Here is a 24,439-nt window from a genome sequence, read left to right as displayed (position 1 = left end):
TTTCCCCTGACACCCAAGAAGTGCAGACCGCTTACAGCACAAGATGCTGGAACACCTACTCCAGAGCAGGAAACGAGTCTGCTCTAGGTAAACTTCTAGGTTTTCTATACCAGAATACACCTACATACCCAATGGCCTCATATTTAACCATCAGCTAGAATTCCTCTTAAATTATTCATTCTGGTTGGAAAAAATATCGAAGAGGGACGTTATTGAAAGAAGTGCTGACGATTTAATGCAACACTTATAAAAGCATCAAAAGAAGTTCAGCACTCAATTCCTGTTATCTTTCAATGGGACTTACGCATTACATTTCTTAGGAGCTACTAAAAATCCCATCCTTTATTTTTACACTTGGGGAACAAGATGACTCAAGTTGCCTTACTTCATAAACAGGGTCCGGGACAGTTCATTTTAATCAGAGCAGGAAGGAACAACCAGAAGAGAAGTGGCTAAGTAGGGCTGAGAGGAAAAGCACTTTGTGAAAAGTAAAATTGGAAAAAAAAATGTTGTAACTTGCAACCCAATCTATATGGACAGTCAGCAGCTAACACTGAAACTGAACTGTTCATTCTGAATTTGTAGAATATTTTGCATACATTTAACTTATTTCTCTTAATACACACACACACACACACACGCGCGTCATTATAGAAATCATTAGATAATGCTAACTTCTTAAATTTAAGAAAATAATTTGATCACAGCTAATATGCTGGTGCAGGGGGGAAAAGGGAAGTTGACCCTATACATCCCAATTGTCCCAGATTTGAAAAGACGACAAAATGTTATTGATTTCTGAAGCTGGATGGGTATGTTTTTAAAAGACATTAAAACAAGACTTTAAAAAAAAAATGTTGGGTTTGTCTCACAGAATTACGTTGTCAACGATAAAAAAAAGAATTTGGGGCCCCAAAAAACTTGAACTTCTCTCTTCTTATCCAAAATACACCTGGATAATATTAGATACAATAGTATCTAATATTGAAAACAAACAAATACACTAGCAATTGACTGCTGCAGAATTACTGATACAGTTTTAAAATATTATAAACACAAACTTTACCTAAAACTTACTTAGGCAAACTGCACTTAGAAGGCATAATAGTTGATGAGAGGCATAATTTACAGAAGAGTGAGTAACAAATTCTGTATTTTCAACTAGTCTGCTTGTTTATAATTAATAAATTCAGAATACCAGATAAATTATAAACTAACTGGGAAACATCCACAAACTCTAAAATTATGATCAACATTTCTGCTAACTAACTACTCTCTGTTACTTAATGCGAGTTTGCCAAAGCTAAATCTCCATAATGGCTTGGTCAGTTTTAGTTTCAATTGACTTTTAAACCCATGCTCAATTAAATAGCTCCGAAGAGGCTTTAAGAAATTTAGCATATTTGTAATAAATGCTGTGAAAGTGCTATGCTGTTCATTACTATTGTAGCTGAGCATATGAGATAACTGTCCTGTCTTTAAAAAACAAAAACAAAAACAAAAATGTAAAGTGTTAGGGTCTTTCTCCAAAAAATATCACAATGTAGTAATGTCAAAGAACATAACCTGTTCTAACTACAATTCTTTGGTATTTTTTTAATTTGAAAGGCATTTAAATAAAAAACAAGCATGAAAGTAGGACAACCCAGTTGGTAGTTATCGTGTTTGGAAATACATGGCAACACTTATAGAGATGCATGAAGGCAAAAAGCATACTGCTATTCTACGTGCATGGCCAAGTATATTTATTAATGATATCCTGTTACTATTGTACATGATGTTAGGTGAATATATTTGTGGGCTCGCAGAAAAAGGAGAGAGAAAATATGCAACTATTTTTAAAAAAAGGAAAGGGACTAGCAATTTGACTCTGGCAATAAGAATAATACAACTGCCTTGCTGTTTCTTTCATACAAAGCAAAACTAGTGGAACAATTAAGATCTCCAAAATAAACACATCTGAGGAACATTTAAAGATGGTTAATTAAGGATCTGCCACAAAAGTCTATGCTGATCGCACTGTACCAAGCACATTTCATTTTTGGTGTTCAGAAACTAAATGCACAAGCAATAAGCACATAAATACAAGTTTTGAATGAAAAAAAAACCTACTGCTAAGTTAGCATGTACAGTACTGGAGTTCTTTTAATAGTTTATTTTGTCGTGTATGAATAAATCAATCGTACACCCAAGATTCAAGTCCCTCCACAACAAACATAGAAGGAAACTTTGGGGGCGACTAAAAGGTTCAAACCTTTGCTGAAGAGTCCTTGAGTTCGCTGAGGTTGTCCTGTAGAAAATGAACGGAGATGACACGTAAGCTGGTATAGTTTTCAGAAACCAGAGGAACTCTGGGAAGCATGGCCGTACCCTCGAAACAAAAAACAGCTACTCCTTCTGGAATAAATCTGATGTTAATACTTTATACTGAACAAGGCTAAAAACTAACAGCAAAATTCACATCTCATTTCTAGACTGGCCTATATCATTAAGACTGGTCTATATCAATAATGAAAACTACAAAATTAAATCTGCATACATTCAATTCTTCATAAAATATCAGAAACCCACATTCCCCACAAAGATTTCAAAAATCTTTGAAAAAAATCAAAAATTAAAATTCTCAACCTAATAGAATCATGGGTGAAACAAGTATTTCAAAATATTACGTCTTCTCCACTTATGGTTAAATGTGGTAGAAGTGACCCTAGAATGATATTAAAATTGTAATTTGTAAAGTAACATATAGAGTAAAAACTGTTCAAAAGTACATTTAAGTTTCTAGCACTATCACTTAATTTCTCAAAACTGATTTTATGCACTTTTTTACTTTTTGTTTTCCAAAATTAATCTAAGTCTTAAAGCAACTCTTCTACAGAAAATAATTTTTTTTCCAAGGAAACAAAACAAAGCAAAAAAAAATTGTGTTTTTAAGCTGGTAAGATGGTGAAGTTTAAACATCCCACATAATCCATCACAGTGCTCTTGATGAAGTATTAGTAACTTACAGTTTTAAAGGTTCAACGTACTGCAAATTCAAAGATTCCATGTACATAGATGGTTTAGAAATAAAATTAAATATGGAGCAAGGAATGGCTACCCTGAGTCTTCAAGTAGGCTACACCCACGGTTTTGTGCTGCGCTTGAATGCCTGGGGTTTCTCTTTGCTGGGTGGTAGGCTTGGTTGCCACATCTGGTTTTATCGTAACGCAGGGCTCAACATGGTGGGAACCCATTGGAATATAAACAAACCTCGAAGGGAAGGTACAACAGAAGCTGCATGCTCACTGAATATACACAACTACAGGAGAACTGATCACCAAGGAGACTTTAAAATGGAACTCCTTTTCAAGACTCCTCCTTTAGAAGGCACACATCGGTATGATGCTCATCAAGAAGCCTGATGAATTCAGAGGTATTGTATATCCCGTGTCATCCAGGAAATCTTCAGTGCTATAGATTCTTCAATTAGTGCAGAAAAATATGCTCCACTCTGCTGCAAAGACTCATTTGCTTGTAGCTACCATTGCACTCCAAAAAAACTGACTGCTTAAAACAATGAGGCACTTCTGTGTAAAAATTCTCTTGCCATTTTCAAACACTATTTACAAAATTTCTGCTAGGTCCTTGAAGCTTTACTTTTTCTAATTAAAAATATTTAATAGAAAAAATAGTCCACCAATAAAGAAAAGGAATGCATTTTCTAATGCAATATTAAACCTCCAGTGGTTCCAGGGTAAACTTGGCACAAAACTTGAAGGAAGTCGGACACTGGCATTCCAAACTCGTGAGCCTAACATAGGCGCTGCCTTCCTCAGGCTATACTAACCTTTACTGTTGAGGAATGTGATGGAGAAGAATGGGTATCAACTTTGCGGCGTTTTTGTTCTAGAGGAGTAAAAGAAAACAGAAAAAACAGTGAGCAACAAAAGCAGGGAATTTCAAAACTCAAAAGGAATTTAAATTTTGAACTAAAGATTTGCTACAGAAGATGATTTAGTTCCTTTGATCATCTAGAGAAATCAGCAAGTCTGGGTTCCTCTTATTCCATGATTTCCCTAACTTTGCTGTAGATCCTGCTCTGGAGTTTAAATGTTCATTTAAAATAACGTATTAATAACCTGCAAGGTTGTGAGGTGGGGGGAAGGGTATGGTGGAAACAGATGCAACCCCATTTTTCTGAGCTTGCTAAAAGCCAACAACAATAAGGAGATGAATTATTTCAGTCACCTCAGCAGTTTTTCATGCCAAACCTCAAAAGTGACTTAAATGACAAAGCTGTTAACCATCTTCCTAATTACTAGAATGACTCTGTGCCCTGCAAAGGCCCCAAAGCCCCACCTTTTCCCCACCTTTTAACCTACTAGATACCAGACTCTTCCCTTCTTCCCCACCCAAAACCCCTTTAGTGCTAAGGACAGAAATTACACATAAACCAGTATGTGTAATTGGAAACTGTAACTTTATACCTGTAACAGAACAGAAGCTCAGTGCACATAAACCAGTTTCAAAACAGCTGAAACCAGTTTAAGAGAAAGCTGGGTTAATGCAGTATCAGACTTAACTGATTTAAGATAAACTGGTCTATCACACTTCTGTTCTAGATCCCCTCCTGACTCAAGTTAACTCGCAGTCCCCAGCACCCCAGGATGCTTTCTTTCCATCTCCCGCAGTGTGGGCAGGCTAGCCTTGGCCCAAGCTGTATGCTCCAGTGAAGCAGGGCTGGTTCCACCCCCAGGCTGTCACAGAGCTAAGGCAGCAAAGCCTCTGGTCCCTAGCCTGTGTCCTGTCATTAATGTCAGCCTGGTGGAGGGCAGGGGGAATCCCCCCCACCAACCCTGGCCCCCCAGTCATCTGCAAGGGTTGCCCCCTCCTGCAGCTGGACCACTGCAAGTCACTGAAGTGCAGGGGGAAGGGGGAGAAGCACTTCCCGATCCTTGGGCCAGCACCCTGGGCCAGGATCTGCCCGTGTGGGGGGGGGGGAGGCCCATGCCTGCTCCCCCTGCCCCCAGCATGGGTCTGGCCAGCTGTGAGAGCATCAGACTGGCTGCTGAGCACCATCCCTTGCCAGTCTCTGATCTGCAGGAGAGGGGGAAGGAACCCCTATCTTAGTGCAGAGCTGGGGTCTGCTCCCCTCTCCTGCTGGCCCAGATCACTGTCCCTCCCTCAAGCTTCCCATGCAAAATGAGCTGTAGCTCAAGCACCATTTTTCAGCGCAGGGACACCAATACATGAGACACAGGAGCAAGGCAGCTTAATCGAATCTGCTCCGACGCATGGAAATTCCAGCATGGCGCAGCCTTGCTGCTCATGTATAGGCACCCCGGATGTCAGTTCAGCTCCTTATCGGTTCCATCTACGCATCTTAGAGAAACTTGCAAACATTAAACTGATTCTGCCTCCAGCTTTTTTGACTGTCTGTACTTAGCCCAGATGGATCCACACATTCCCAAAACAAAAGTTTTGCAACATTTAGATCATTCTTATGTAAACCTATAGCTTAAATGATGAAAGTGCTGATTTAGAATCTTCATAAGGATTATAAAACATGCACATAGCCCACTGTTTAAGAATTTTAAATACGGTTTTATGTCAGAGGTGTAATTACCAATTTCTACACCCTTGGCAGAGATGCTACAATGAGGGAGAGCTGGGGAGGATGAGCATGGGACAGTCTTCCTTGACCTTGGCTGCTGAGGCTGCTGCAGCACAGAACTCCCAACACCCCGGCTGCTGCTGCCGCAGTGCAGGCTCTCAAGGGGATGCCAGTCCGGTGCCTGCTCTAAATCAGTGCCCAGGGCTAATGCCCCACTTGCCCACCCCTAATTACATTACTGGGTCCTGTAATATTCAGTGCCCATTGAAATTGGTGGGAGTTTGGAATACATCGCAGCAAGGGAAAGACTACCTCCACAGTTTGCAAAATAATGGAAATCAAGATCCATCACAAACCCTGCCCCACAAAATTAGAAGGTTTTAAATGATTACATGCCAACTAACTTTTAGGTATTGTCCTAAGCCCACTTCCTAAGTATTTTTAACTAGTCAGCAAGCTTCCAACGGTCTGTATATTTTCCAAAAGGCAGCTTAAGAAACAATAAAAAACAAAACAAAACAAGATTTTACCCCTTTCAGATTCTGATGTTTCTGATCGGGGAACAGGTGACTTCAAGGACCCAACTACTGGCATCTTTTCTCCTCCTTTAATATTTTCCTTGGATTTCATATCCTTCGCTACATCTCTTTCTCTGGATGGCTCCTTTTCTCTCTCCTTTTCAGCAGCTGACTTTGACTCAACGTTGATAACAACTGTCTTGGATTTTTCATCTTTTGGGGTTTTCTCTTCTTTCTTGATTTTTTCTTTCTCTTTGTCAGACTTTGGTGTTTTTTCCTTGGTCTCTCTTGCTTTATCATCTTTGATTGCCCGTTCTTCCTTTGGTTTATCTTTCCCATCCTTTCCAAGTGCCTTGGCCTCTGGAGTGGCAGCTGGAGTCTTTTCTTTTTTTTCTTTATCTTTTTCCTTCCCACCTTTTTCTTTGTCTTCTTTTTCTTTAATAACTTTGCTGTGTAAAAAAGAAACCCAAAACACAGTAAATACTCGTATCAGGTTTCATCACAAATTTCAAATCAGTTTTCCTTTTAAGTACAAGATGAAAAATTCTTCAAAATGACTAAATGAACAAAAAATTTCTCAGTCCCTCAGTGTCCTTTTTCTCTTCTTCATAGCAACAAAGGGGATGCAAGGAATAAAATACTTGTAAGAGACTGGCAGGGTTCTAGAGCACTACAAATACAGTATGCATTACAAAACCCTCATTTTGGAACTGAGGTTATTTTACCCTAGTAGGCAGGCAAAGAGCAATACCAATTTCATGTGCCCAACCTGACCAGGAACTAGGTACATACATAGAGAGGTCTAGAGCCCTCTGCTCTTCATGGACAGAGCTCTTGGTGCTTAAATGAATCTTTAAACTTAATCCATTTAACATGGGTATTTCTTTAGTTCAACATCATTAAATAAATCGGGAAGTAAAATGAATTTCATTGCACATTTTGGAAGAAAATAATCTAAGTTATTCAAATCCATTTCAACTTCTCTGTCTTATGGATCAAGAGACTATAACTTGTACTTTTACACCAAGCAAAACGGACATTATTTTCACTTCTTGCTAAATACTCTTTACAAGGATAAGTCGCAATCAAATCTAATCGTAAAATACTGAACTAAGACACTGGGGAAACTGAAGACTAGATTTCTCACCTATTAGAAGCACTGTTTCCGTTGCTTGTCGTCACCTTAGGTGTTGTATTGACTGCTTTACTAATAATTTTCATAGCACCCTGAGATTTCTCCTTTAATTTATCTGTTTAAAAACACAGCACTAAAACTTAATCCACTAAGCTTGTACATTGGCTCAATGCTATTAGCCCCCTTCCCCTCCCACCCCAAATATACTTTGTATTTGAAAATACACATAAAACTGGGTTTAACTGATTGACAGCTATGTTGATCACGGTACATTTTCTAGTAATGAAGGATTAATGCTACAAGCAACAAACCATGAGTATCTTTTAAAGCATGGATTGCTCCCATTTAACATTCTCAAAAAGTGATGCTAAACTAGGCAATCCCTATAGTCACTTTTTCAAAAGGTTAGATTTATAGCATTAAAAGAATTCACGGGTGCATCCAGCCTGCAGAGCCATTTCATCTGGCCCATGGGGATCCCCACAGGTCCAAAAATTTGGTGGCAGGGGAGCAGTGGCCATGAATATAGTCACTCTCCCCCCTGCCTAATTCCCACGCCTCATGTACATCCCTTTCCTCTGCTGGACTGGTCAATGCCTTCTACCCCCACTTTTGGATCAGGGCCAGGCCATGCTCCCTTCTCCTGCTGTGGGCCCAGATTGGGGCCTGGCCATGTCCCCTCCCCGCCCTCCCACAGCGAGGCCCGATTGTGGCCTGGGCAGGCTCTCTTTCCCCCATCACAAAGCCAGGTTGAGGCCTGGTCATGCCCCCTTCCCTGCCATTGGTCCATGTCAAGCTCTTTTGTCTCATGGGGCTGCGCTGAAACTGGCCTGCCTCCAATCCCCAGCCCAGCTGCACCCATCCCAGGGACTGGATAGGGACCACCAGACAGATCTAGCTCACAGACAGACCAGGCACTGCCCATCCAGCCCACCAGGCAAAAACATTAGGCACTACTGGCTTATAGCAAATAAATATCTTACCAGTCTCCTCAGCAGTGCTTTCTTCCAGTTTAGCTGCACTAACTGCGAGTGATGCAGGCAGCCCAGCACCACCTGGCCCATTTTGCACTGTTGCAGCTACAGCATTCCTGGCAGGAGGGTCTTTGTGATGGAATTCATTTTCAGGTACCATATAAGGCTTTCTACTTTTCAACTGCCCCGAATAGCTGAAATTCGCACAGAGTGTTAAATATGCACAGACATAAAGCGATATATAAACATTGGTTGGGGTTTAAAAAGGTCAATTAAAACCTAAGTGTTTAGCACGTTTTCCAAAACAGTCTGTAATATTCCTTCCTTCTATTACTTCAATCAGGCTTTTAAAAGAACCTGATCCTCCAGATCCTGCCTTCAAAAACCCTCTGAAAAATCACGGCTATTTTTTTTTTTTTTAATTCTAACAATTCTATACCTACTATGATGAAAAAAAAAATCTTTCAAGCACTTAAGATGTACATGGAAGAAAGTGTGCTCATCAAGTGAAAAACAAAATTAAAAGGTAATTTTACTGCTCTAGAACAGCACGTGCCTAGGTGGAGTACCTTTGTCATCTTATAACCATACATTCCTGCCAGCTAAGTGCTACTCTACCAGTTCTGTTTAAAGTTAAGTGCTTCATGATGGGGATCTTGACTTTCTTTGTGCCCTGTGAAGTTCTTGGCACACTTAACCATCACATGCTACAAAGTGAAAGCTTCAGTTCACATCAGCCCCAAGGTACAGGCCTGTAAGATCTTCCAAGATAAGGCAGAACTCAAATATGCCAAGACAGAGTTCCAAGTCTTTCCTTTCATGTTGTATATTAATCACTGTTTAAAGTAAGATGTTGTTACCCCATAGCCAATGCATATAGATCAGGTCTCTTCTCTTTCTCTTCCTGACATATCTTATGTACTCTTCTTTCCAAGGCTTGGCCCAGATTCAGCACTTTTGGATACCACGGAAGGATTTTGGTCAACACAATCAGGATATTTCTGATATGTGTATATTCTCCTGTTTCAAGGCAGTGTACAGAAGCCTGGAATACAATTTATTGAAAACTATCACAACGGTTTTCATCAATATTTAAGTGTGTCATATCATTTCAACTTCCTTATTTACCTTTGTTAGTTTATAGTGCCATTTGTGGACAACATGTCGAAAATTCTCATAATCTAACTGGTCAGCTTTGTTTCCACCATCAAACCCAGTTGCCCGCAAGATGGTAAGAAAACCTGGGTAGTTGCCACATTCCTGCACATTTAAAAGGGAGAAAAAAAAGGTTGATTTTGAACAAAATCAAACTGTTCAGGGAGCATTTTTAAAAATAATACTTCAAGAGTTAAAATGCAACTGAAACACATTGCTTTCAAAAACTGACCACACAAACTTTAACCTTGTTCATACACTGCAACATTTATAAGACTTTTCTAAAATAATTCATTCCAAATTAATACCTGGCTACTGAGGTCTGGCATGAGAACAAATTATTTTAACCGGTTCTATAAAGAAGGTTTCTTCATTCTCACGTTACCTGTACGACTGCCTATGGTCAATCTGAGATTTTACTTTACCCTCTAATCTATATGAATTTTATCAATGGCATAAGACTTCAGTAAATTAGGCCTTGCCCAATTCATCTTAGAAATAAATGGAAAAAAGGGTAGGAGCCAGTAAAAATTTTGAGTAAGATTTTGAATGTTGAAAGCGTTATACAGAAATCCTTCCATTACAGAAATGCCACATATCTAAGCATTATTAATAATGCATGCAGTTTAAAATCAGAACACGAGATTACACACTCAATCATACTTAATGTTTTACAGCATTAAAGCTTAACTAACACCCACTTATTTGGCTGGGCTTAATCTGTAGGGACCATCTAGTTACTCATGAAGTAGATTATTTGACAACTTTACATACCTTTTCATATATGACTCTATCACTGTGCCACCTAGTCACAGTCTCTAGCATGCAGCATAGAAACCTGCCATATCTACTAGCTTCATTTTCAGTGCAACTTGCTACTGTATAGATTATATCAGAGAAAACCTGGGAAAAACAAAAAAATGAGGATGACTTAAAATCAAATGCAACTCCTTCAGTCTTCTCACTTCATGGCCATAAGAATAGCTGGTTTACCAAAACATAAAGGAACAATTTATTTTGAACTGTAAATTCCTCTACATTGTTTTTATCAGCATCTTTGTTAATTCCTAAATAATCACAGAGCTAGAGAAGGTATGAGACACCTACATCACTGTTATCACTATCAAAGGACACTGATAAAAGCTCTTACGATACAGCTGTTAAACGTGTATGATTCTATAGCTAGAAAAGCGTAGCAAAACTACTCCAAATATTAACCATGCTTTATTCAGTGTTAAACAGTAATTAGCTAACTTTTATCCCCAAAGTTTCACGCACATGTAACAGATTTAACAACTACTGCATGCTTCAGAACAGAAGTTTCCCCTCATCTTTTGTTCACCTGTCCATACCCAGAGACATCTATAAACTGTAGCTGAAATGTAGTTCTACTCAGAACACTCGTTATAAGAGGTAGTTTAAAGGATCACATCTAAATCAAGTATTTTCAACTTTAAAATGTGAGATTTTTCTTTCCCAAATGGCCCAGCTTTCAAACTCGACCCAGGTCTGAAAGTTAAATAGGATATTTGTCTATTTTCAGAGGGTAAATTATGCCCTCAGCGATGCTGTGTGACCCCACTGCCTTCAACAGGTAGAATGCATCAGAAACAATAAGTTAGCAAAAAATCCTGGTGATGTGCAAGAAAAACTAGAATCTTGGGAAGGCTCTCCAAGTCTGTTGGAATGATAAGCGGTAAAAATATACTTCTGTCAGAAACAGGACTGCGAAGACCAGCCAATTCAGAAGACCAAAGAGCCTTTCAAGAAGAAACCAAACAAAATCAGTGATATTAGTTTTTAAATTAGGTTCTAAAAGTGCAAGTGTAACTTTGCAAGAGGATCTGAACTGTTCTGTTCTTGCTTTCTATAACTATCATCCATCTTTTGCAATGCAATGAGGGGGAGACAAACTAGAGGATGATATCTTGGCTCAGAGCTAAGGGAATACCTGGCTCAGACCTGGCAGCCAGAAAGAAAGAGGAGAGGGAAGGGTCTTTAGGAAAGCCTTTTAAAAAAAAATAGTTAAAGTGATGTTCCTTTGATTTTTAACTTATGTTGCCTACCTGGTCTCTCTCGACATCAAGATCTAGGAAAGGACAGTATTTTCATATGCTCATTGCCTAGCACCCCAGTCCTGATGAGGATCTTCAAGATGCTATGGCAATAATAATAAATACAGATTCTGGAACATGGAAACACCTAGTTGTTTTGTTGAAGCATACAGGTTTTTCTTTTTAGTGGGAAGAATATGCAAAAGTTTCTGAAAGAAAAAACTACTTATTATATAAAACTTGTAAATACCATCTAAGAACTCCAGCTACTTACTCTATCGTAACAGAGAAGTGTGGAAAAATTGGGAGTTTTCTGTTGATGTACTAGTTCTACAAAGTGAGCACAGTAAACTGCATCAATTGCAGAAAAAATGCACCGAGGAAATATACACAGCTGTAGAAATTTTGTGATAGTTTCGTTTTTGGTAGACTCTGTAAAACAAAGGAAAAGAAAAGATAAAAAAGTGTTATGACAATATCAAGTTTTACGTAAGTCAGCTAGCCCTCAAAATCCTTCCACAAAAACATTCCACATCACTCATCTATGTGCTTCAGAAATACATTGTTATTAGAACATTTAACAGCTCAGACATCTACTCATTCTAACTCAGGAAAACTCAAATCCAACAGTTTTTTTAGTAGCTCAGTGAGGTTTATCTAACAGATGTAATCTATTCATTAACTGTGCACATTTTTCTCGGTTATACACAACGGATGATATATAGCTCAAAACTACCCCACTGATTTATTCTACTGACTGAAAGACCTGTACAGAATATCAAATTTCGTAAGTTAGCAAAGCAAATGAACGTAAGGGATTAAAACACCATGACAATTTGTTGCTAGTGTCCCTCCTTTGGGGAGGAGGGGGCAAGGATGAAGAAGCCTAACAGCATACCGAGTTGCATTAGTAGGAGTGCTGCCAGCAGACCAAGAGAAGTGGTTATTTCCCTCTATTCAGCACTGGTGAGGCCACATTTGGAGTAGTGTGTGCAGTTTTGCGTTCCCCACTACAGAAAGGATGTAGACAAGTTGGGGAGAGTCCAGTGGAAGACAACAAAAATGGTGAGGGGGCTGGGAGACATGACTTCCGAGGAGAGGCAGGGGGTGGACTAGATCACCACCTAAAATCCTTTCCAACCCTAATTTTCTATGATTCTATACTCTGGAAGTTCACAAGTTCTACTGATTTTTAAGTTCAACCTAAAAATGACTTCATCTTGCTTCGTAAGAACTATCTGAACATCAGATCAAAGGAGGTAAATATCGGCCTTATTGCAGGGAAGTAATGATCATCTGCAAAACTCCAATCCAAACAAGAGGTTAGAACCAAGACTTGGCCATTCTGCAAATTATGCCCATGCGGATCCACATGGAACAGTCTTTTCATGGCAGCCGTAAAATCCTAGGCTGGAGCAGAGGAATCAGATTTATTATACTGATGTAACCAAGAACAACCTACTACAGTAATAAGTCTATATGGTTGCAAAGAGAAAGTTTAAGCATGGATTCCATGGCCCAGTGAGAAAAACATGTATATGAACATATAGCTTCCTCAACTGCCTAAGACTCAGTAAAAGCAGAAATGCTCATTATGACCCCAGTTCTTGGGACAAAACTGAATGATACCCTAACAAAGAATTTAACTGGAAAAATCTGATTATAATAATTCTTGGGTAACTACATTGTTCTGCACCAGTTTAGGACAACATATGCAGTATGGTCAAATCACTTCCAAAAAAAAAAAACAACAAAAAAAACAAACACCCACAGAAATCTTGTAAATAAAGGTACTTCCTAAACCACAATAAATTTCAGCTTCATGCAAATAGATTCTATCCTAAATACTTCAGTTCAGGATAGTTAGGTATTCAGGCATTTGATACTGGCAAGGATTTTGTTTTTAATTTGCCTTTTTGTCCAGCAAATTAACCACCTATGAAGTGACCACTATCAAAACTAAATAATCACCTAGTATTTGAAATAAAGCCTGATCCCTTGAAATTAAAGTCCATTTATCTTTATAACACGGTTTATTTTTAAAATCTGGTCTTTTGTTATTATTACAGTGCTAATGTTGCCAGAACTTTAATTCAGAAAAAGCAAGGCCTACGGAAACCAGCCAAAGTTTCACACACTTACTTGCCAAAAGCCAACTATCCTTTTCCAGTTTCAGCCTCTGTAGTACCCTCTGCACATGCTCCAACTGTTTCTTTTCCTCTTCAAGAAGCTTGTCCTGAAGAGCTGTACAACGTTCTTTCTCTTTCTTCTTTTTATTTGGAGGCTACAAGTGTTAATGCATTTTATTTAATATTTGTTACCCCTTACTACATTTTAAAAAATGGTAGTTAGCACAATAAAAATCATGTATTCCTCTAGCAGCCTCTTTACTCGGGTGCATATCCCACTTTAATTACCAGATCATTGTCTAATTTTAATCATTAAATATTCAGGGCTGAAGATTTTAAGTAAGCCTCTATATTAAACTGAGAACACAAATGACAACCTTATTTTCTAATCACAGACCTGCCTTATAGCCCTTACTCAGTAATGTCCATGGGCTTGTATACATGAGGATGCTCAGTACAGTTAATCTAAATTAACTTAAAAATAATAATTAGAAGTGTATTAATCATTCAGAATTACAGTGGACTTAATTCAGTTTCACTCAATTCACGAAAGCTATTAACTGGATGAGCAAGCAGGCGAGTTCATTTATCTTGGTCATATGAGGTATTTAAGTGTAAGTGGTTTCTGCCATTCTTTTCGGACAACACTACAAATCCATCTAAACCAGGGGGAAAAGACTGTCCTGCCTGGAACAGTATGCATAGTCAGCTTATTTACACCAGAGACAGAACTAAAAAGAATTTGAAAAATGTTATGTAACTGACTGTCAGTGATGTTAGTACCACAAGCAGAGACCAAAATTTGTTCCACTCCCATGCTGAAGTACATTTAAGCAAAGTGAACAGCCTTTTATGTGCTTTGTATTTCCTGCAATGCATTAAACCGGTTACCAAATGCACTATCAAAAAGAGCACCTGTAGTAAACCAAATCCTATATGCTTATGTTTGTAAACCAAATCCTGTATGTTTTGAAAATCCTAATAAGAAATGGTACCAATACAAATGAACTAAATATTATGCTGCTTCGAACTGAGATTACAACCATCCATTACAAAGTTTCCTGAAAACCCATTTTTATGCTTAGAATTGTTTATAGGTTTGTAACTAAAATGTTAGAGCAAATTTAAAATATTAAACTATTTTTAGAGTTTGTAAGAAAAAACATACCATTTCCTGATTGTCATCTATAGCTTTCATCTGTACTTTAAGTTTATTGACTTCTCTCTCGTAGCTGTTATGTGGAACAGCAAGGTCATACATCGTCAGTGACCAGAACGTAGCATAGAACTGTGGACTGATGTCATCCCAAACCTTGGGAAGGTGCAAGGAGATCACAGCATCATGAACAGGAGCCATGACTATCTCGCACGACGTGATGTATTTGTGAACCTTGTGCTGCTGTTTGTTCCCCTTTTCAGCTTTTTTAAGTTCATCATATTTTGACTGAGGATTAAAAAGAAAAGTTATTAGTAACTTGTGGCATTTGCCTATATCTAAATAATCGATATATCTAAACAATTAAATGTCTTACATGAAGGCATTTAACACTCAAAGGAAAAAAAAAAAACAAAACTTTTCTACACGGTAGAGTTCAATACAGATGCACACAATTTTATTTATATACATAAAATAGAAAAGAAATGTCTGTGGATCTCTGAACATGTCTCTGGAGAACAAAATGATCCTGCTGCAACAATTCAAGTCCCTGTTATAAACTAAAGGCACTAGAGCTTCTTAATGAAACAGATAAAAGGACTTGAGTTTCTGAAAGCGCACACAAAAAGTTTTATTCTGAAAACTCAAACTGTTGCACCATTTTAGCTAACGGCAAGCAGTTTCCACCACCAGTGGCGACATGCAGAGTTAAAGCCAGGGGGCAGAGCAACCCCGGGAGGGAAGCAGCTGGCTCCACCACTCCTGTGCTGGTCCACAGCACAAAAAAGTTGGAAACCACTGTCCTAAAAGACACAGCAAACTTCCACTGTGAGAAACTAAAAAAAGGCATACAGCTGTATCCAGCAGTTAGGTTATAACTTAACACTGCAGCTGTAGAAAGCAGAAAATAGACCCCCCCAATCCTTTTACTTACCGAAATATGATGTGCATACATAGGCCTTGAGAGGAAAAATGCAGCATCATGGGGTGTGTGAAATTCATTACAGAGAACATCAATAGAAGGCACTCGCTTAATGTAATCTTCTGTGCTTAGATTGGATGCTAAAAACCCACCAAACTGTACCAGAGTATCATGGCACTGAATTGAAAAATACAGAAAGAATTACAGTCTAGTCAGTGTTTGACAACAACTTTTAAAAAGCTAAATCACATGCGCTTGGGTAACAAACCACTGGTCACATAAGCTTCTTGCAAAAAAGAAATAGCAAGTACTCTACCCTATTAGAAGAATGTAAACTTTGGACTTACTCACCCCTTACCTAAAGATCCTTTAAGTTAGAATAATATATCAAAATAACCTGTCAACTGTTGCTACATTAAGTCTTTAACAAGTCTCTCCTTTTCGTCAGCAACTGAACTAAAAAACTAGAAGGAAATAACTCCAAGAAAACAAATAAAAGCACAACAGTATCTATGTGATTTCCATTAAGAACCATCACAATCCATTCTAGACTCTGATATATATTTTAAATCCTACAGTGCTCCTTGGTGGAGAAGCATAATTGAATGGAGATGTCAATGGACTTTTTGTGCACAGTGTATTGTGACTGAGCCAAAGGACTATAACAATGCTTATTAATGTATAAATTGTCCATTGAAGATATCTTGAAGGTCATAAAAAAGTCTAACCGTACACATCCGATAATTTCCAGTACAGATAATAAATTGTTATTTAATGCCTCTTAACACTGAGACCCAAATTGGGAGACATGGCATCTCAGATGAGTGTATGATGACCTAAGACTTTCCTGTTTCTGACTCCAAAAAGATAAAAACAAGATTTTTTTAAAAAAATTAAGTTTCCAAAGAATCAGATTATATGGTCAATGGAATGGCTGCAGAGAACAGCCTGAAACCTTTCAAAGTAAAATTGTTTGCCCATGTTCAGATTTCCTCATAAGAAGGAAAAAACTTGTTTTAATCTTTCACCTACAAGTCACTTTTCACCTAGCTTGAATTGGAAGCAATTATAAAAGCTGCTGGCTCACAATCAATTTAAAAGATGAATACATGGTCTCTGTTTAGTTCCTAAAAGTACTAAGTAGGTGAGGCAACTTGTCCACTTCTCCTTTGAAATGCAGGTGAGACTAGGAGGTCTCACAAGCCTTCACCGTCAAGTGTGTATTTCTTGAACTTGTGTACATCATTTGTTTGTTCATACCCCCTGCTCGACTAGATTACATTATTTCCTTTTGACACCAAAATAGTTATATACTGTATAAGCAAAACATTTGAAAAAAAATCAAAATTACACTAGGCGCTTCAGCCTTTCAAACTCTGTACAATGTACACTGAACAAATCTCAATCCACAAATTTACGAGGTCATTTTTTCAGTAAACAACCTAAAAAAATTACATTTCTCCCTCACTAATTATAAAAAAAAACAGCCATTTTTATTAGGGGCGTGCAAAGCAGGCAGTATTCAATTCAGATTCAGCCCGATTCAGGGAACAGTGATTCCATTTGCTGATTCAGATTACTGTCCCAATTCGATTCAGCCAAATCCGAATCTAAAGATTCGATTCTGATTCGGAGAATCAGCGATTCGGCCATAGACACAGCTTTATATGCTTTTTCTGTGTACCTAAAAGGTACCAGGCATGGCTTGTGAATGCTGAGATGGTGGGGCACATGGAGTACAGAAGCGTGGGGGGGGTGCCCTGTGCACTTGGCAGTGCCCCCACCCCAGCACCCTTCCAGCTTGGCAATTGGCTGCGGGGGACCCCAGGTGCCCCCCAGACTCAGGAGGCACCAGTTGCCGAGCTGAGGGGTGGGGGGTTCCCTCACGCGCTTGGTGGCAGACCTGCACGTGGACCAGAAGTATTTCTAGTCCACTTCTGGGTCCGCCACCAAGCGCATGGGGGACACCTGCCCCCCACGCTCCTGTGGGAAATTCCATCTGCTATCTCAACATTCATGAGCCGTGCCTGGTACCTTGAGGTACGTAGAAAAAAATATATAAAGCTGTGTCTATGGCTGAATTAGTAAATCTCTCTGAATCTATTCAGAGACTTCTGATTTGATTCAGAGAGATTAAGGGATCTCCAGATTCAATTCAGATTCAGAGATTCAGCCACCAAAATCGGGCCAAATCTCCTCCGAATCGAATCAGCTTAAAGCTTTGTACAGCCCTAATTTTTATTATTATTTTTAAAGCAAACATTAATTTACCAATAAAAACCACTGTGCAATATGATTTTTATCAAATTAACAAGTCAGAATTAAAACCTTATTTTAAAAAAAAGCAGACTTGTAATGGTTTGTACTTACCTGATCATACAGCTTTCCTACCAACTTCAGATGTTTCTCTCCTCCTTCCTGAAAGATCACACCGTTTCGCTGTTGAGCCATCAGCAGACACAGTGGAAGGGCAAGATCATGGTCCAATAATGCATCTTTCAATCTCTGAGAAGATTTTTTTGTGTTTCTGATCTGGCCAAAATATCCGCCCTGCAAAGACGCCAAGAAAACAAAAAGTTTTAGAAAATAACACATATAGGCTAAGATTATGATTTTGGACCTTGTGTGTAAGATTTGCGCAAATCACTTTTCATTCAATAGAACATTCCTGAAGACCTCTCTCTACCAAGTAGTGTTTTTTGGGGTCTGTTGGTTCTGGTTTGGTTTCTTTTTTTTTTTTTTTTGCCTCCCCTCCATAATATAAGGGATGGTCCAGTTCTTGACATACTTTACCTAACAAATTCTCTGCCAATGCACTCACCCAAATATTGGTGAACACCAGTTCTGCCTACTCTCTTCTTGTGGCACTGTAGGACTCTTATGTTGTTTTTTTTTTAAATCAGGTGCTTTTTGGTCATGCCATACAAGACTGCCAGAACAGCTGCTCTTCTGGACAAATCTTTATTACATTCTATCTATCCCATCTGCAGGGATCTGAGGCCCAGCCAGTCTCTTCTAGTTCAACATTCCTATGCACATTTATCAGCAAATGACTTTTAATCTTTCTGCCTAAGTGCAATCCCAACTGTCCTTCATATTGCCCGAGGAGATAAATCAGTGCATACACTTTACACAGGACTGCAGCAAGTCAAACAGTTTGCTTATTTAGTAAGGCATTTTAGATCTGTATCAGCTACCTCCTAGGAACATCTCTGTGTAACACAAACATTTTAATTTTAAGTTCACATTCAGGTGTCAGAGCTGCTTCCAAATGAGATCGTTAAAAGTGCCTTTAAATAGATGCATTACTGATGTTTAGGTGCTATTAGGATTTGCAATAAATTAACCTTCATTCTCACCTCAGCTTTTAGCTGTTCACCACCAGTCATGGCCTCTAGCTGCTCCATTGTCATCTCTTCTGTAATTTCTATTCCAGCCATTTTTTGTACCACCTCTTTTAAAATAAGCAAATCAAAGCTGCACAGAACAAAAATCAGAACTACATAAAAATGAGACCTACTATGAGGAACATAAACTATTATTTAAAATAATCAATACAAATTAAATGCAATTTGCATGTTAAAACTACTGTAATAAGTAGGCAATACCTAATTTATTTTCAAAAGGTAATTAAGATCCAGAAACACTGTTAAATGCTGACACAAACAGATTTGGTAATGTTAACATGTGCAATATAATTACATTTAAAAGAAAGTAACCTCCATGGGACAAAGAACAGGACCTCAAAGATCTTTGCAAAAAGTAATATATTAGGACCCAGTTCTGCAAATAGTAATGGGTACAATGCTCGTGATCTACAATGTCAAGAATAAAACATGAGCGTTTTCTGATGAAAATTGTTATTTAAATTCTGTGCAGACTCTAAGGCAGTTGCTGTCAGCATTTTTGTACTTGCTCTGAATGTAGAGCTTGTTTTGATGTAGTAACCATGTGTTTAAATTAAGGTGCAAAAAATAAGAAATGCCAACACAGCCACCACCTTCAGATTAATTTTGATATGCTCAATTCCAAAGAAAGGAGAGCAAATTAAGTGGCCAAATAAGGACAAACCACATTTTTCCCTACAAAAATCACAAGTTAGTATGTTTATAAAACTCTTCTACTGCAATTTGACACACAAATTTCTGACATTACAAAACATTTTATATCCAATACGATACATCCAATATAGTATCATAAGGCACATTTCACATCACGAATTCTGTGATCAGCTGATCCAGTTTTCAAGAAAAACAGCCGGCAGACTGTAACTGCATGCTTCTTCCAAAGACTAGTACTGTCACTCCAATCTCATTTTAACCATTTACATAAACAATTTACCCTAGTTACCAAAATTAGATTTTCCCCCGATTTCAATAACCAAAAAAATAGACTACTTGCTATGCATTTACTGCTTTTTAAGAGAAATCAGAGTAGTAATATAATTGTCCCAAACAGACTTCTTTAAAAGAGATCTTGCAAAAATCTAAGAAATCTTGCTAAAAGCAAATGCTGATCTGAACTCCCCAAAACAAACCTCGCAGAGTATTTAATGATGTTTTTTGTTATCATTTTTCAATCATGATGTATATACCCAGATTTCAGCTTTAGGAATTAACTGCATCCTTACTCCACACACTCCAATTTACCCAGCCATAATGGAAAAATCCAGTCCAACTGTCAGGCTAAAATCTATTTAATTTTATTTTATATTGCATCCTAAGTTAAATTTTGAAATAAACTAATGATATTGATAAGTTATATTTGTGCAATATTATGGAACGACAGAAACTGTTACCTACCTTATTTCTGGAGGTCAATGTAACTGTACCATCACCAGACTACATAAAGTGGTAACTGGTGAGCAGCAAAGAAACAGTGTGTGATGGGAAGGGAAAAGACTGAAATTTTCAAAATCTCAAAACCCTAGAAGTGTGCTGAAATGCCTCTTCTTATTAGTGGTTCTTTTTAAGCAAAAGGGTAAGATATTAACTATATTAAAACATGAGTTGCTAATTAGGAATGTGAAAAGCTAAAGAGTTAAACAGTTAAGACCAGTATATTTATCATTTATCAGTATACAGTTAGCATTTAGCGTGGGATGCAATATGGCAGGGAAGGGAAGCGGTGTAGCGGCCCAGCAAAGCAGCCAGGCAGGCATACTGCCTGCCTGCTGCAGCATACGGCTCTGCCTTCCTCTCCCTGCAGTGCACTGCTGACTTGGGAGGGAGGGAAAGAAGGAAAATCCCTTGCCAGCTGCTGCTGCCCACAGCTTCACATGGGCTATGTCGTCTGGCAGGGCTCACTGCCTCCCGCACACCAAATTCCTGCTGCAACCAGCCCCGGGCAGCCACGCTGCACCAGCCTAGGTGGCTGGCAGCAGACTAGTCACTCACAAGTTTGCCAAGCAAAGCCAGGTTGGAGCCAGCCTGCCTCCCTCCAGCCCTCTGCAGTGCAGCTGGCAGCCAGGCTGGAGCAGCGTGAGGCAGGCTCCCCCAAACCTGAGCAGAGAGCAGCGCAGAAAGGAGATGGTACTTGAAGCTCTCTACCTATCTGACCAGTATAATAACTACAACTTTACTAATAAAAATGTGCCTGTGCTTGTATTGGCAAAAAGCAGTTGCCAAATTAGTACATTTTAGAATACATCTTAACTATGTCAGACTTACCTTTTCCCAGCCTTTAATTGGTTTGCCACATACTGAAGAAGGCCAGCAAGTTCAATTGGATACTTTCGAAAAACTGCACCACAAAAACTAGCTAGACCTGAAGAAGATGGAAGACAAAATAAAAAAAACCAAAAAGCCATGATTGAAAGCTGTATTAATCAACTTATTGTGAACTTTCTACTTACACTTTCATAAACAAGAAAAAAAATACATTTCTATTGCTTTTATTTGCCGTATTGCTTTCACCTTTGAAAAATACACAGATAGTTCAAAATAATAGAAGTGATATATATTTTAAACACTAATTTAGGGAAAAAACAGAAATACTAACTTTGCAGCCAGCTAGAGATTGTAGTGTCATCATGCTTCATTCTTTCCTTCTCAGGATTTGCCAGTGCTTCAATGATGCAATCTTTTACAAAGTTAAAGAAAATACTTTTCCTTAAGCAAATTGCTGTAAGCATTAAGAACAACTTATCATACTTTACATTTTAAAGCACTTTACAAACATTATTTGAATCTGAAAACATGCCTGTAAGGCATCTCCATTTTGCAGAAAGAGATCTAGCAGGATCAAGATTGTTAGGTGACTTATCAAAGCAAGAGTTATATAGAACGGTACACTTAGCTGCAAAAATTGTAATGTGGGAGTCCTATACTTGAGTCGTTAGAAAGCAAATCATATATATATATGAATTTTGGGTTAGGATTGGTGACATCCATTAAGATAAAAGACACACTACTATCTAGATACCAGCAGTTACCATCTCATCATTTAGGAGGCACAAGAATCCTATGCGGGCAGATGATTAAACTGTAAACCACTGCCAAAACACAGCGTTTCCCAATAATGCCAGAAAGGGGAAAAAAGGATGAATGAAACAAGTTTCACGAAATGGGAACTATCACAAAAGATCAGCAAACAACAGAAAGATTTATAAAGCAGTGCAGCCACAACAAAACAATACCTATGGAAAGGACTGCCAATCCAGGATTAAGACACAAGTGTAAGCATACAACTAGCAGATGTAACTGTTTACACAAAGAGGATACATGCCAAGACATCATAGTTCAGTGAAGTGAGGTATTTCAATGAATCAACGACTGGTGTTATTAAATTATCATACTTCTGTATCTGTGATAAAATCTGAAAACAAAAAACATGATACAAATTTATTCACACTGGTAAGACAGGGCTACTTATCCTTCACACTAATTTATAAAATGTCATGGTTTACCTAGTATCTACTAAACTAAAAGCTCTTCTAGCTTTTTTCAAAGCAAGATCTTTAAAACCTGACTTTTACAACATTTTGAATGCCTTTATAGGTTCTCTTTATTTCTATATTACACTAGAAGTATTAATGAACTAAACGTGTCAAACCATTTCTACATTTTTTTAAACGGGGGACTATGTTTACATCACTTACTATTAAATTAAAATCCCAACAAAACTGATCGCGATTAAGGGCCCTAATCTGAGTGTCCAACTTGAAAGTTTTTAAATGTGGCTCCAACTTTGAAAGGGGAATGATCTTTACTTGCTGAAAATTAGGTCGCATTAAAGCTTCGATTTGGCGATCCAAGAATCACTAGTCATTTCTTACAACTTGGGTATACTTCATACACCTATTGAATAACTATGCATAAAAAACAACACAAATTTAGTATAGTAAAGTTAGGCCTCTTCCTCCCTGATTTAAGATATCATGTACAAAATAGGCAGGTTCCCCCTTTTAATACATTCACTTACAATTCTGTAACCCTTCCTTATACTAGGCCTTGACAGCTCAAGAAAGGACTTGCATATTATCAGGAAAGACTGGGTCAATTTATCATTTAAATATACATCCAAACATAACAACATACATAATCAAATAAAATTGTTGGATTGCTGTGACTCAGCTTCCCAATTTGTCTTCCAGAAGGCTTCACATTTTCCTTTGTTAGACGCCTATAAAAGAGGAGATATTTCATTGCAATTAAAACCTCTATATCAGCGGTGCTCAAAGTCATCTGACCCACAGAGCTTCCCATGGGTCTAGACATTTTGTGACAGAGGAGTAATGATAGCACTGGGAGCCCTGCAGCAATTAAGGCTGCCACCACTGCCTCTGTCACCAAATTTTTAGACCCATGGGAAGTCCCACAGTCTGGATAACATGGCCCCACATGCTGGATCAGATTAGCACACAGGGCCAGAACATTTCTGGACCCAGCCCCAGGGCAAGGAGTCAGAACCAGTACCTCGCCCTAGACCCAGCACTCGGGGTCAATCTGTGTTCCACTCATCCAGTCCGTGCACTGGAAAGGTTGAGCACTGCTTCCCTATACATTTCAATTTGTGTATCACCAACTTAGCATTTAGTGGTGATAAAGTAACACAACCATCAATTATGCAAAATAAATCCTGTTGAGACGACATATTTGATCAAAAGATAAAGCAAAAATGTCAAGGAAAGTAAAAGGGATATTTGTTAAGAGTGGAAACTCATCTATAGACTACTGGCCTGAACCCAGCTTGAACTGTGGAAATTTACATAGACTGTACAACCCATACAGAACAGAGTTGCCATCCTCAACATACTGCCTAATACTTTGGCATGTCAATCACAACTGGCACGAACTGAATTGATATCTAGGTAGAAGAGTGAGGGACTGAAATGTCCTAGCACTCAAAAAAAACAAAAACAAAAAAACTTCTCTACAATACAGGGCCATACAATACTAAAATTCTCCCCACACTGACACAGCTTGTGTGGTAGTATGACCTAAATAGAGAACTTCAGTCTGATACTCTATACAAGCACACATAGCTTGTTTTGGGGGGAAAAAGCACTTAACTTTTTGTCATAGCTTCATTTCTGCAGGCTTTCCTTTAGGAAATGAAAGCAATGAATTGTCAGAATTACACTCTAATTACACTCAGCTAACTGAAGATACATTCTTGGATTTCAGCATTTTTCGTACCAAGAACGTTTCCAATACTGAACCTGCAAACTTATCACTGATCTTAAGCCTATGAAGAAACAAAGTAAATAGTACATATCAATATTAAAGTAGAAGGGTCACCACTTTAGATTTTATAGCTTTTCTTGTTTCCAGTCTAACTTGCAAAGACGTGTGGGCAT

The 24,439-nt window shown here is 38.3% G+C and overlaps 1 protein-coding gene across 2 annotated transcripts in view; it reads right to left on the bottom strand.

The window, feature by feature from the left end:
• Positions 1-24,439, bottom strand: part of THOC2 (THO complex 2) — a 78,376-nt gene that overhangs the window by 8,009 nt on the left and 45,928 nt on the right. For both annotated transcript variants that reach the window (XM_019540181.1, XM_019540182.1), the window contains exons 16-33: positions 23,178-23,262; positions 22,362-22,455; positions 21,640-21,720; positions 21,309-21,405; positions 18,999-19,116; positions 18,010-18,189; positions 15,652-15,816; positions 14,730-15,005; positions 13,575-13,716; positions 11,707-11,864; positions 10,153-10,281; positions 9,352-9,483; positions 9,084-9,268; positions 8,233-8,417; positions 7,262-7,364; positions 6,127-6,563; positions 3,830-3,888; positions 2,255-2,290 (exon numbers count right to left, since the gene is read on the bottom strand). In XM_019540181.1, the coding sequence (XP_019395726.1) occupies positions 2,255-2,290; positions 3,830-3,888; positions 6,127-6,563; positions 7,262-7,364; positions 8,233-8,417; positions 9,084-9,268; positions 9,352-9,483; positions 10,153-10,281; positions 11,707-11,864; positions 13,575-13,716; positions 14,730-15,005; positions 15,652-15,816; positions 18,010-18,189; positions 18,999-19,116; positions 21,309-21,405; positions 21,640-21,720; positions 22,362-22,455; positions 23,178-23,262 (2,662 nt within the window). The remainder of the gene's footprint in view (positions 1-2,254; positions 2,291-3,829; positions 3,889-6,126; positions 6,564-7,261; positions 7,365-8,232; positions 8,418-9,083; positions 9,269-9,351; positions 9,484-10,152; positions 10,282-11,706; positions 11,865-13,574; positions 13,717-14,729; positions 15,006-15,651; positions 15,817-18,009; positions 18,190-18,998; positions 19,117-21,308; positions 21,406-21,639; positions 21,721-22,361; positions 22,456-23,177; positions 23,263-24,439) is intronic.

The sequence above is a fragment of the Crocodylus porosus genome, unplaced genomic scaffold (assembly GCF_001723895.1).
Source record: "Crocodylus porosus isolate Cpor-Errol unplaced genomic scaffold, CroPor_comp1, whole genome shotgun sequence".
Classification (NCBI taxonomy): domain Eukaryota; kingdom Metazoa; phylum Chordata; order Crocodylia; family Crocodylidae; genus Crocodylus; species Crocodylus porosus.
This window is presented reverse-complemented; position numbering and strand designations above follow the sequence as displayed.